Source organism: Zea mays, chromosome 3 (genome assembly GCF_902167145.1).
Source record: "Zea mays cultivar B73 chromosome 3, Zm-B73-REFERENCE-NAM-5.0, whole genome shotgun sequence".
Lineage (NCBI taxonomy): Eukaryota > Viridiplantae > Streptophyta > Magnoliopsida > Poales > Poaceae > Zea > Zea mays.
In genome coordinates this window covers 20,091,134-20,104,386 of record NC_050098.1, presented here as the reverse complement: position 1 = coordinate 20,104,386, position 13,253 = coordinate 20,091,134, and the positions used below count along the sequence as shown (strand labels likewise).

The window sequence follows — 13,253 nt, the reverse complement described above, 5'->3', positions numbered from 1 at the left end:
ACAGGAGCATCCTTACTAGATACGTCCGGATATAACTCCCGAGGACGACCTCTCTTCTGCCACAACGCCTCTCGGTACATGTCTTTCATCTAATAAACGATTATAATTATCACTTGTACCTATTATGCTTTATAATAAGTTTACACAAACTAATAATCGAAATGATAATATAATAGGTGTATACAAATTATTAAACTAAAAACCTAATATACAAACGAATCAGTTCGAATTCATACCTTGGTCTACGAAGTGAACCAACTCAAATCTTTGAATCCAGGAAATTTTGACGAAGTTTGGAAATGAGATGAAATGAGCTGCTCTCGGCCAGCCGCGGGGGCGTTTTTATAGGAATTCGTAGCTCGGCGCCAAGATCTGTGGCGCCGAGCTACGAGGCCGCGCCGCCGCCACGTCAGCGCCAGGTCAGCCCTGGACGCAGCTAGCCGTTGCGGCCACGTCACAGCTCGGCGCCATAGGCTGTGGCGCCGAGCTGTGTTAGCTCGGCGCCACAGGCTATGGCGCCGTGCTAAGGATCCAAAACTGCATTTAAAATTTTTGTAGGTCTAAACGTGAATTTATTTCTGTTTAAGGGGCTAAAATACAAAAAATTCGGGACTGCCGTGCTCTTGCCATCACTAGTTGTCCACACTGTAGCCTTCTTGCTACAGCTTTCAATGGGTACTTCCCAAACAACAGAGCCTGAACAACAAGGCTGCTCGCCCAAGGCATGCGGGAGCCTGAACATCTCGTACCCGTTCTGGCTGGAGGAGCCAGGGCAGCCGCCGTGCGGGTCGCCGCCCTTCCAGCTCAAGTGCAACAGCAGCGGCGCGTTCCTGACCCACTCCATGTTCCAGGCGTACCGGGTGGTCAACATCTTCAACGAGAACAACTCTCTGCACGTGGTGGACGAGAACCTGCCACTCGCCGCCGGCTGCCCGGCGCCGTGCTTCAACATCTCGATCGCCATGGAGTTCATGGGGGCGTTCGCCGTCAGCAGAGCCAACAGCGAGCTCCGGTTCCTCTCCCGATGCGACGAGCCGGTGCCGGAGGCTCTGCTCTGCCTGGGTTCCAGCGCATGCCCTGCGACAACTCCTCGTTCGTCGGGTTTAGACGGCGGTTCGGGAGCTACAGCTACAGAGAGCACGGGGCGGGGGCGGCAACACCGCCGGGCTCGGGCTGCCTTGTCGCCGTCATGCCTACCGTCCCGCCGCCAGACCGGGACAGCAGGCACAACTACGTCGCGGGCCTGAGGAACGGATTTCTCCTCGAGTGGACGGCGGTCTCGGGGGATTGCTCCAAGTGCACTGCAAGCGGCGGGGAATGCATGTACCCTGCCAACGGCCTGGCTTTCTCCTGCAATTGCCCAGACGGCATACATTACCCAGTGAGCTGCGGTGAGTACAAGTTAATCCAAATTACTATGCCACGCTCCATATATAGGTTAGTTCATCGATACCTTTCTTCGGCAGACTGTAGGAAGAATCAAGTCAAGTGACGGCTCTTAAGCAGCCATAAAAAATATTTTTTAGTGAAGCATTTCCCATGTCTGTCAGAGGAGCAACTCCAAGCCTAAAGTTGGGTCCTAGAAGTCGAATTAAGACACGATTCAAGTTATTTAGGACCTAACAAATTTGTTTTACTCCAACAGTGAGCCTTATAATCACTTTATTATTTAGTTAATCCTAGTTTATTCGGTGGATTTGACGGCAGCATTTTGGCGCCTTGACGCTAAAACGATTTGGGCAGAGCCATGGGCATCCATTCGGCCACACCCCACACCCATCACGCAGCAACGCCGGCGTGTGACCCTGCATGTTTAGCCGGGGTTTGGGGCGGGGGGTTTTGGCTAGCGGCAAGAGACCATGGCGAATCAACCCAGCTTTACGTGATCCTACACATCCATCAACAGAGCAACACCAGTAGAGGCAGACAGTAATAAAGATAAACCTGGATCACGAGAAACCCAAAGACAAATGTTGGTCATGCACTCATGCATAGGATCTGTAGGCTGCAGCAACCAGAAACCAACATAAGACCTGGGGTCCAAGATGTCTCAGAGCCTTGGCAGATCAATCTCTTGGCAAAATGTTTGTTACGCAGTTTGCAGTTGTCATAACTAAAGAAAATAAATAATAATAATAATAATATCAATGGCGCACTGTATGTAAGCAACCATGATTGGAACACAATAGTAAATAGAGAAGATTGTATGTACCCAAAACAAATGCTAATATATAATTCTTAAAATAGATAACAACTGCGGCTGACTACTCCCGGAACAACGAGTCAAAATCTTTTGTTTCATCAACTTAAAGTACTATTTTAATTCGTTGCCCATTGTGCTCGTGTTTGTTTACATTATCTCTCTGTCCTGCCAATTTTTTTCACTCTAATTCAAGGTTACTCTTCTCCAACTCATAAAACTTGTCATCATGGGCCTCTTCCAGCCTCTCTCTATTTATTGATGTGCTTCTTTCATCTTTTTAACTTCTTCAAAGAAAGGATCATCATTAGTGTTACAACCCTCAGGCTTTCTCACCCGTCCTTTTTCCTTCTCAGCTTTTCTCCTTGGAGGTCTATCAACGTTGACAGGACCATCACCATTACCATTGTTTAGTTCATGCTGGTCTTTGAGCTTTGTTTCTTTGAATGCCCGGTCTGGCTCATGCCTAAGAATAAAACACAGATGAAACACACAAAAAAAAAGCCTTCCCTTGATGTTTTTTCCTAGAATTTTAATTGTTTTCACTTCAGCAAGCTACAAAATGACATGGGATTAACTCATATGAGAAAGTGTATGTCATGTGAAGAAGTATAAACAATAGTATCAAGTGTACAATTCACTTTATCATCACTAGTCTTGCCAATTTGATTTTTCTATGACGTTATAGTAACCTTGAAAAATATTCAATTCCTTCTGAATTACACCCTACTGATGCTTCAATGATGACCAGTTACGATCTGACTCGAATCTCCTGTTCTTGTGGAAGTATTTCCGTACTCTTTCCCGAAGTGTGTCGTCTTTTTTATCCCTTCCAGTGTAATATTATATTTACTTAGATTAAGATAGCCTGAAACCAACATTATGTTCTCCTCTTTACTAAATTATGGATCAACCCCTCTTAGTCGTCTGTAGGTTTATTTCATCCACCGGTAGTGACCCTGCCACTTCATTATCAACTTCCACATAATCATCAGAGCCAAAAATATTTGCATCTTTCTGGTTGAGTAGAGAAGTGTAGTAACACCCTGAGAGTCCATAGTGCTACAAAATAGCAATACATAATTGCATACCATAATCTGCAGGTTTCATCCACATGGAGTAAATTGCAAATATTGTTCACAAGAACCAGCAACAACTACCAAGCAATACATAACAGCGCCACTAGAAACACTATAGCAATTGCAAGGATTTCTAATAGGAGCACCAGCTAAACAATATATGAAGCAAATCAATTAACCAAAGTTCATAATCAAACATCATCCAAGAGGGATCACTGTCAGTGTTTGGTACCGGCGACGCACTACGGGTATACAGAAGCGGGCCCAGACATTTGAGATTGGGTATTCAAAAATTCAAAAGATTAAAGAATTTAGTGTTCTAACGCTATTTTATGTAATACATTATTGACAAATTAGTGTTCTAACACTATATATCACCAAAAACATGGGTATTCAATGAATACCCATGAAGCCCCCCTAGGCCCGCCCATGCAGGTATACCATGTAGTGCTTTTGGGAGGACAGTGAAGTCGATTGCTGCTCAATGGTTCGTGCAGGGCACATCGGAACGCAGGGAATTATACAGGTTTAGGCCGCTCAAGCGTGTAATACCCTGTGTCTTGTGTGTTTGTGGAATTGTATTACTCAGTGTTCCTGGTTACATAGAGGGCTAGAGCTAGAAGATGATGATGCCTACTGATGTGTCTCCCCGGTTTTCGTAGGGGTAGGCATTCTGCCTTATTCCAACGGGAGAGCCAAGTCACACATGCACTACGCCCACGTCCGTTGCTCGGTCCAAAATTGACTCCAACCAATCAGGAAGTCAGCGAGTCCTCAGGAGCATATCGTGCCCTCTGCATGCGTAGGGTCCGGTCCGCGTGCCTTGACGCCCACGCAACCGTCATCCCGCTAGCTTATGGTCACGCGCGGTCGACGACTTGTAAAGCCTTGTCGTTCGGCCCACTAAGGCCTCTCCAGCGGCCTACGGATCGTAGTCAGGTCGTGACTACCCGAGGGATATTCATCCCTCACAAATCATCATTGCCAAACATTGACTACAATGGAAGTTCAACTTGTGGATGTTTAGACGTCATCCAAGAGGGATTGTCGTACCGACATACAGTCGAGATGCAGGTTGTGGGCGTGCAATGACGTAGGCTAACATGGGACCTCTAGAATCTTGCCAAATTGCATCTATGGTGGCGTTTAATTAGGCCTATGATGGCCCCTTCGTGGCTATTATGGCATCCTTTGATCCATCCACAGGGGTCGTTGGTTTTTGGAGATGGGTGTGTCAGCTGTGTGATGAGCGGGACCACTGGGTGGGGGTGGCTACAGAGAAGATGGGTGTGCTGGCAGGTGAGGAGCCTATCGACTGGCTGAGGACCGGCCGTAGAGAAGATGGATGCATTGATGGGTGAGGAGCGGGGGTCATTACAACGGGTCAGGAGCATGCTGGGGGAGTGATATGGCTAGTGAGAGCACACTTGCAGTGTAAGATCTAGGACACTGGCTAGAGGACGGTGAATAGACGGTTTTGACTAAAATCACAAACACTAGAGAAATTAAATCAGTACAACGAGAGATATAAATTATCTAGCCTATGTTGAGCTATGTTAGGTTTGCAACCTAGCGTGAACAAGTAACCTAGATGACTAGTAATGAAAAATGATCCAACTAACCACAAGTAATTGCAAGAGAAGGAGAGAGACATCAAATTTTTTCCTATGGTCTCGGTGATTTGCCGATCACTCCTAATCCACGTTGAGGTAGATTGCAAGTTCTCAATTGCTCCTCTATCAAGACACTGTTTGATCTTTGAATCAAGTGGACAAGGAAACACTCAATACCTCGGTTCCACTAGCATCGCCTTTGCCACTCCGGTGAGGTAGTCGCGAACCCCTCACAATCTCATTCGTGGATTCTTCACAATCTTCACGAAGAGCTCGACAGAGTCACCACCAAGTCGTCTAGGAGGCGACAACCTCCAAGAGTAACAAACCAATGATAATCGTCTGATGGTCCACTTAGTGCCTCAAGATCAATCGATGATGCAACACACTAGATTCACTCAATCACTCACTAGAATGCAATCTCAAGCAATGTAGGTGAGGGAGAGAGTTTGTGATGCTCCAATGTGCTCAAAGTATGCTAGGAATGGCCAAGAGAGCCCTCACACATGAACACTACTTCTATTTATACCTATCCATTCAATACTAGCTGTTATGGACAAACTAGCCCCTTTCTGTGCACTCGTGGATGGTCCGCGTCCTAGAGCCGGATGGTCCGCCGTACAAGTAACTGCTAGTTTTCCTGTTTGAAACGTGACAGAGCTGTCAGAAAAAGGCAGGCGCGGACGGTCCGCCGACCCCGGCCGGACGGTCCACGACCTAGCAACATTAACCACCTGAGCTCTGCCCACTTGGCTTAAACACAGGCAAATGGTCCACCAAACCAAGCTGGATAGTCCGCGACCTGGGAGTTAGTACTGTCCGAACTCAAACCTCAGATAGTATGTAGTACAACTCTCCGAAAACACACAGTTCGTGCCCAAATCACATTTGGCACCTACGGACGGTCCGTCAACCCTAGTCGGACGGTCCGACCATTAGGCCTGAACGGTCCACGGTGCAAATACTTTGGACCACTCTGAAGACTGTTGTACTTCGGACCTCTCTTAGTTGATCGCAGACGGTTCGGCCACCTGGCTCGGACGGTCCACAACACCGACACTTAGCCCACTTTCCAGAACACGCTTTTGAAAAGATTTTAACTTGCAAACTCGAAAGCACTATTATTCCTCGTGCACATGCACTATCTATATGCTCTACGAGGCACTAAGTTTCACACAAGAAATTGTCATTGGCCCCTCTTGATAGTACGACTATCTAGCCTACTAACTCTGTCAATTTTCTTCTCTAAACACCTTGTGACTGGCAAAAGTAAAAACATACATAATATATTTGCCTTCATTCATTCCACAACCAATATCAAAGTCTTCAAAACTTTTAATAAAGCTCATCTTCCATGATCCAACCTGCATTCTTATTTCTCCAAAAATTCATTAATCCACATTGGTTGTCATCAATTATCAAAACATCACTTAGGGATCTAGATACTTCACATGCGGGTGAGAAGAATCTAGTGCATTAGAATTTCTAAACTAATCCTCTTGAGTGTCTCTAGTTACTCCTTGCAGCCTTAATGAGATCCTTATGTTGTCTTCATTGAAACTTACGACCTCTCCCCATTGCATATATACTAGGACAATGCACGTTCTTTGTGATGGCACAGCCACACCCAGTACAAAAGATATATTGATGTTGTTATGTATCTAGACATGCTGATATATTGTATATATAACTACATAGCAAAACTTATGTATGAAGAAAAGCCAAAACTTCTTATACTTTGGAATGGAGGGGGTACATTAGAAGTTCAAATGGGCATTTCCCAATAGGAGCAAGACAAGATTAGTTATTTTTCCTACAAAACTTATCATCCACAGTAATTCAGTGCAACAACAATCATAATGCCTCCAACAAAATTGAATCTAGAAAGGACATATAATAGCAATGCATTAATGCAACAGTAATCACATTACAAGAACTAATGACTGTAGAATGGACACACAAATTAATCAGTACAAGATGCATCTATTTGAAGGCTTCGGATTCCTCAATATTAGTTTGGAAGGCTGCAATTCAGACAAGAGAGCATCACTGCCTCACAGACTGCTTGCAACTATCAACATAACCAATAGGGTCCACGATTGAACAACATAAAAAAAACAGAATGCACGAGGAAAAAGAACACAAGGAAAATCCACAGTTCTACACACCTACTGTTGATGCACCATTGGTATTGCACGAATCAACTTGTGTTGATGCTACTACATCACCCAAAGTTGTAGTCTGCTTGTTCTTCATCCGCTCTGGATCGTCCTGTACCTCCTGCTATCGCATCCTGATCTACACCTCAATCACACTCTGCTCCTATCCAAAACTCCCAACTCGAACCAATTGGCGAAAACAATCCAAGGCAACCAACTTAAAACCAACCCCTAGATCGAAACAAAAGGAGCAAGATTTTTGCAACTGAAATTCAACCTCTCATAGGACTCAAAGTAGGACAGACTCACTAGATTGTCATCCTTCTCGTCATTCTTGTTTCGCTTCCCCTTGGTCGCGGGTGCAGGCAGCGGTAGTTGTAATGATCCTATATTACAAAATAGACGAAAGTAATATAATTACTGGCCACTCACCGTCAACATCGATTTTCAAAACAGGAAGTAATATATGGTGTCCACAAAAAATACATGATTAATAATAATCCTTACGTCCATGAATAAATTAAATTTTATAATTACCATGTGTAAAATTCTTAAATTTTAACTAATTTGAATAAAAAGTACTAACATCTGTGAAAAAAATGTAGTATGAAAATATACTTTTTATTTGTGGCCTTGATTTATGGGAACGTACTGGCTGGAGCTTCAGATATTAGAAGACTGGCCTTGATTTAGGAAGCTGGCTTTCCTTCCCCTATTTTGTTTATGTTTGCTTGCTCTGTGTTTTTCTGTCTGTTTCTTTTTGTCTTTGTTAATGTTTAGCTGCCTCTTTTTGGCTGCTTGTACTTGATCTACTTTAGATCTTTTTCTTTTCCTTTTAGTATAATGATCTACTTTAGAAAAAAAAAATACACTTTTTGTTGTATCTAACTATATTAACTTTTTGTCATAAATATTAGTCTTCTTTATATCAAGCTAGCATAAATTCATGCAATATGCCTGTCTAAAAAAGTAGGACTACCTCTCCTTCGGTTCACCATCTGATCATCTAGGAACCTATAGTCTCTTACCTTTCATATTTCATCTGGAATAAGGACACTTCAAAATACTACGCATTCCCTCATTTAGAAACAATTGATGCAATAGTACAACTATTTTCTTTTCTTGATTAGTATTATGTGATTTTCCAGGTAGTAAGAGGACTGGCAGAAGAACGATAATGTCAATAGGTAACTATTTTTGTTTAACCATCTTTCTAAATTTAACCTCATTCAAAATTCAATTTCTACAATGCAAGATCATAGAAGCACCGCACTAAAGCTACTGTTGAAAATTTAGTACAAACAACATTTATGCCTTTGGATACAAGCCCGATGAATTCGGAGCAAAATTTGAGAACCTTATCTTGCTAGTTCTAATTTTGAGGCCTTGCATTTTAAAAATGTACTATTGTTATTGAATTTTAACAGTCCATAATATAACTTCGTCCATTGAAAAGAAAATTAACTTGTACTTTAATTTACTCAGTGTTGATGGCAGTAGCTGGAACCTTGCTCCTTCCATGTATTTATTTGCTGATATGTCATATAAAGGGACAAAAACCACGTTTTCTCATCAGCAAAATGACTGTCAACAAAAACGAAAGGAACATTGAGGCCCTAATTTCATCGCATGGATCACTAGCTCCAAAAAGGTACAAATACTCAGAAGCAACAAAAATAACATCTTGTACAAATAACAAGCTCGGTGAAGGCGGTTATGGTGTGGTTTTCAAAGGAAGGCTAAATGATGGTCGTCTAGTTGCCGTGAAATTCTTGCATGACTACAAAGCAAAAGGGGAGGAATTTGTAAATGAGGTTATGAGCATTGGCAGGACCTCACATGTTAATATTGTCAGCTTGTATGGGTTTTGTTTGGAGGGCTCAAAACGAGCTCTTATATATGAGTACATGGCCAATGGTTCTTTGGATAAGCATATCTACTCGGAGAACCCCAAACAAATTTTAGGATGGGAAAGACTCTATGCAATAGCAGTTGGGATTGCTCGTGGACTAGAATATTTGCACTATTGTTGTAATACACGCATTGTCCATTTCGATATCAAGCCTCAAAATATCCTTCTTGATCACAATTTTTGCCCTAAGATTGCTGATTTTGGTTTAGCAAAATTGTGCCATACCAAGGAGAGCAAGCTTTCAGTGACTGGTGCTAGAGGAACAATTGGATTTATAGCTCCTGAAGTGCATTCACGAGCATTTGGAGTGGCTTCAACAAAATCAGATGTTTATAGTTACGGAATGTTGTTGCTAGAGATGGTTGGAGGTAGGAAAAATATGAAATTAATGGTTGAGAAGTCAAGTCAAACTTATTTTCCAGATTGGATCTATGATCACTATGCGCAAAATGATGGATTACTAGCTTGTGAAGTTACACATGAAGATGAGGAAATCGCAAGAAAAATGATTTTGATTGGCCTATGGTGCATACAGATATTGCCTATGCATCGCCCTACAATGACCGAAGTATTAGACATGTTTGAAAGAGGCTTAGATGAATTGGATATGCCATCAAAGCAAAACTTCAGTCAAGTGCTGTAAGATATTTTCGTCTCTACTCGTTTAGTTTCTTTATGCATCTGTCCAATGCTATTTTCATAAAGTTGACACATGCAAGTATTTTTTTCCTTTTGTTTTTCAGTGAGGATCTAGCTTATAACATGAATGCAGAAAGCACAAATCCCAGCAGTACTGCAAGAACACAAGCTTCAGTGGCATGTTAAAAGTCAAGGAGATAAGCCTTACTAAAAAAATCCTACGACTGTTAACCAACTGTGTGAGATGGGCACCTAATGTAGAGTAAGGAATACCCAATACATTAGTATTCATTAGTATTAGATGTCATTTGGTTCACATATTTGTAATACAATGGTTAACTAATAATGTTAAATCATATTTGTTTAAATCCAACTGTAATCAGATGGCACACTAGAAATTGATATCGGTCTATTCAAATTTATTACCGCTGGTATTCGAGTGTGAACCATTATCATTGCTATTTACGTTACATTTCGTGAACCAAATTACACCTTAGTCTTATTTCCATCGTAAGTTGGTAATATCCATGCAGTAACTGCTTATAAGCATGGAGAGCCAAAATAATTGAGGCTTTGTTTGGGTATTTTAGTATTGACCCCAATCCACGTGCGTTGAGTTGGATTGAAGTGTAAATTAGTTTAATTTATATCCTTAATCACCTCAATACATATGCATTGAGCTTAATACTAAAAATACCCAAACTAGGTCCGTAGGACTACGGAATATGTCAATGCGTGAGTGTGCTTGTGCTGATGGAACATCATGAGATCCATAAGTGAAGAAATACTTGGAGCGAATGAATACCAAATTCTTTTTTATTGCAAACATAGTTTAACACTTGTAGATTGAGAGGATATTTTGGTTATTGTAAACATATTTATTCTGGCTCAAAACTTTCTAGTTCTTGAAGTATTATATATAGAGAGAGAGGGGGGCTAACGCTATTTGTCATATACGCTGAAGCTTCACCCGGACCCCCAGACGGCCACCACGACGCGCGCCTCCCACCTCGCACCAAACAACTCGTCTCGACCCTCGCCCCACATCACGCGCGCCACATTGACCCGACCCGACTCAACCCTGTGCACCCACCGACCCAGCAACATGCCCGACAACCCTGAGACCCGCGCGTGATTGATCCACGATCCGCTCCCCGTGAGTCTAGTTACTCAGGAATTTTACAGTAGTCACTCAATAATTTTATAACATTGTTCAGTGATTTCTCAATCATCTAGTAATTTTATTTACACACTAAGAAAATAACAACAACTATGTAGTGATTGTCTAGTTACTCGGTAATTTACAGTGACCACTCAGTAATTTTACATCATTTGTTCAGTAATTTCTCAATAACCTTGTAATTTCATTGAAACACTGAGAAAAGAACAAAACAATTATGTATTAATTGTCTAGTACTCAGTAATTTTACAACAATGTTCAGTAATTTCTCAATCATCCGAGTAGTTTCATTTCCACACTAAGAAAAAACAACAGTTATACAGTAATTATCTAGTTGCTTAGTAATTTTACAGTAACCTCTTGTTGTAAAATTAGAGAAATAAGTGACATGCTTCCTTCATATTTAAATAAATTAAATATTCTAATTCCGAATAAAACAAGCATATAACTCAGATAAATGTCATATATAATTATTGCAGCAATGAACAGTAGCAATTCTAGAACATGTAAACATGTAAAATAGCTACTCAGATCCATTTCATAATTAAACATGGCTTGCAGATGAAGAAGGCAGATTAAACTAATAAACATGATTGTTTATCTTAAAATATTGCTCTCAAAATAGCGGGTTGCTGTAATAAACAGCCCTCCAACGCTAATAGGTGATCAGAGATCCTCGACTAACGTGACAACCCTATCTTACTAAATCAGGGTTTTAGATCAGATGTAATAAGCCTAATAATCAAATATAAAAACTAATAGTAAAGAGCTGTGTAATAAATAAAATAACAGAATTTAACACAGGTAAACAGCTTCAACAAAGAGAGATTTAATTAGGCACAAATAATATCAATGCTAAAAATGATAATACACTAAAACCCAGACTGTCACGTTGTCTCACTACACCGCTATTATCATCGAGCACACAAATCCGCCCACAACAGTGCAATCACACCCAAGTATTTAATACTAGCAGATTGCATAAAATTAAACAATAAATAAAGTGAGATAATGGGTAACTCACAGCACGTAGAAAATCTACGTGGGAAGACCAGCTCAGCGAACACAAGGTTCTGTCCCAGAAAACCAATTCCGCCGCCCACGTCCGGGCCTGCACGGCGGGAGGTTGACGGAGATACTAGGGGCCTGTTTGTTTCGGCTTCTGACAGCTTCTGGCCACCAAAAGCTGTTGCGGACTGCCAAACGCTCAGTTTTTTAGCCAGCTTCTATAAAATTCGTTGGGGCAAAAACCATCCAAAATCAACATAAACACATAATCGGTTGAGTCGTTGTAATAGTAGGAATTCGTCACTTTCTAGATCATGAGCCCTATGAACAACTTTATCTTCCTCTATACGTAATCGTAATGATACTCAGATTCACCCCACAGCCAGATTCTCCCCACAGCCAGATTTTCAGAAAAGCTGGTCAGAAAAATGCTGAACCAAACAGGCCCTAGAGCCGCTGCCGGAGCCGAGGGAGACGTCCACGGCACCAGCCCGAGAAGACGAACACCGCGCAGCAGGGAGCCCAGGCACCAGGCCACGATGGACAATAATCAGAACAGACAGAGCACCACACAGGTGCACTGGTGAGACAACAGAGAGCAGGAGAACCTCACTGCGCACAAGCAGTACCACCTCCACCTTTTTCCACCAGCAGGATTAACACCAGAACACCAAGAATCGAAGGAATCGATCCAAATCGTGACTGGAACCGAGAGGAGGAATAGGAACAGAGAGCTGGGATTTTTGGCGAGTTGCAGAGCAGGGAACAAGTTTCCATACTTAAGGAACCGAGGGAGAAACGGTTGCAGAAGGGCGGCGTAGAGATCGGCGAGCGTAGAACTGCTCGTCTTCAGAACGCCGCCGCCACCCTGCCTTTTCTCCGCTCACTCGCTCGCTCACGGCTGTTGCTGCTGCCCTAGTAAAACATGCCTCCGTGGTGGGCTGCTCGGCCACCGGGCCTTGAAGCGGCCCACCCAGCTGTTTTTTTTAATAATAAGGTGAAAACACAAAATCGGACAGCAATCCCCACCATTTTCATTCTTATTTTCTGATCAATGTCATTGAGCTCCCGTACTGTTTATATACTACTTTTTGGCAGAGGTACTTGTTAGGTTTGAACCAAAGCCTATCCCAGTGTACTCCAACCATGCACGAGTAAGCGGAGGACTACGCCTTGATCCACAAACCCTAGTGTGAGAATCTTCGCACAAAAGGCACATAGTACTAGGCAGATTATCTGCTTCTCTTACGGGGCAGGGCGTTACGGTCATGCCCTTTAATATCTATTCATGAACTCACTAGAGAGAAAGCCCCATTCTCTCCCTGACTGCGACCCCACAGTCAGCTCATATAGGTGAAATCATTAAGGAAATTTTGTAGGACAATTTCTCTGCTTATAGCATTGACTTCATTAAGAGCATATCGCTCAACCTGCCATACAGACAGAGCACAGCAGCTAATGAG

General features: G+C 42.4%; 1 protein-coding gene across 1 annotated transcript; it reads left to right on the top strand.

The window, feature by feature from the left end:
* The first annotated feature begins 672 nt into the window (after positions 1-672).
* Positions 673-10,048, top strand: LOC103651811 (LEAF RUST 10 DISEASE-RESISTANCE LOCUS RECEPTOR-LIKE PROTEIN KINASE-like 2.1). Its single transcript, XM_035966157.1, has 4 exons — positions 673-1,391; positions 8,200-8,238; positions 8,537-9,602; positions 9,707-10,048. The coding sequence occupies exons 1-4, from the start codon at positions 725-727 to the stop codon at positions 9,786-9,788; spliced, it is 1,854 nt and encodes a 617-aa protein (XP_035822050.1). The 5' UTR covers positions 673-724; the 3' UTR covers positions 9,789-10,048.
* The last annotated feature ends 3,205 nt before the right edge of the window (positions 10,049-13,253 follow it).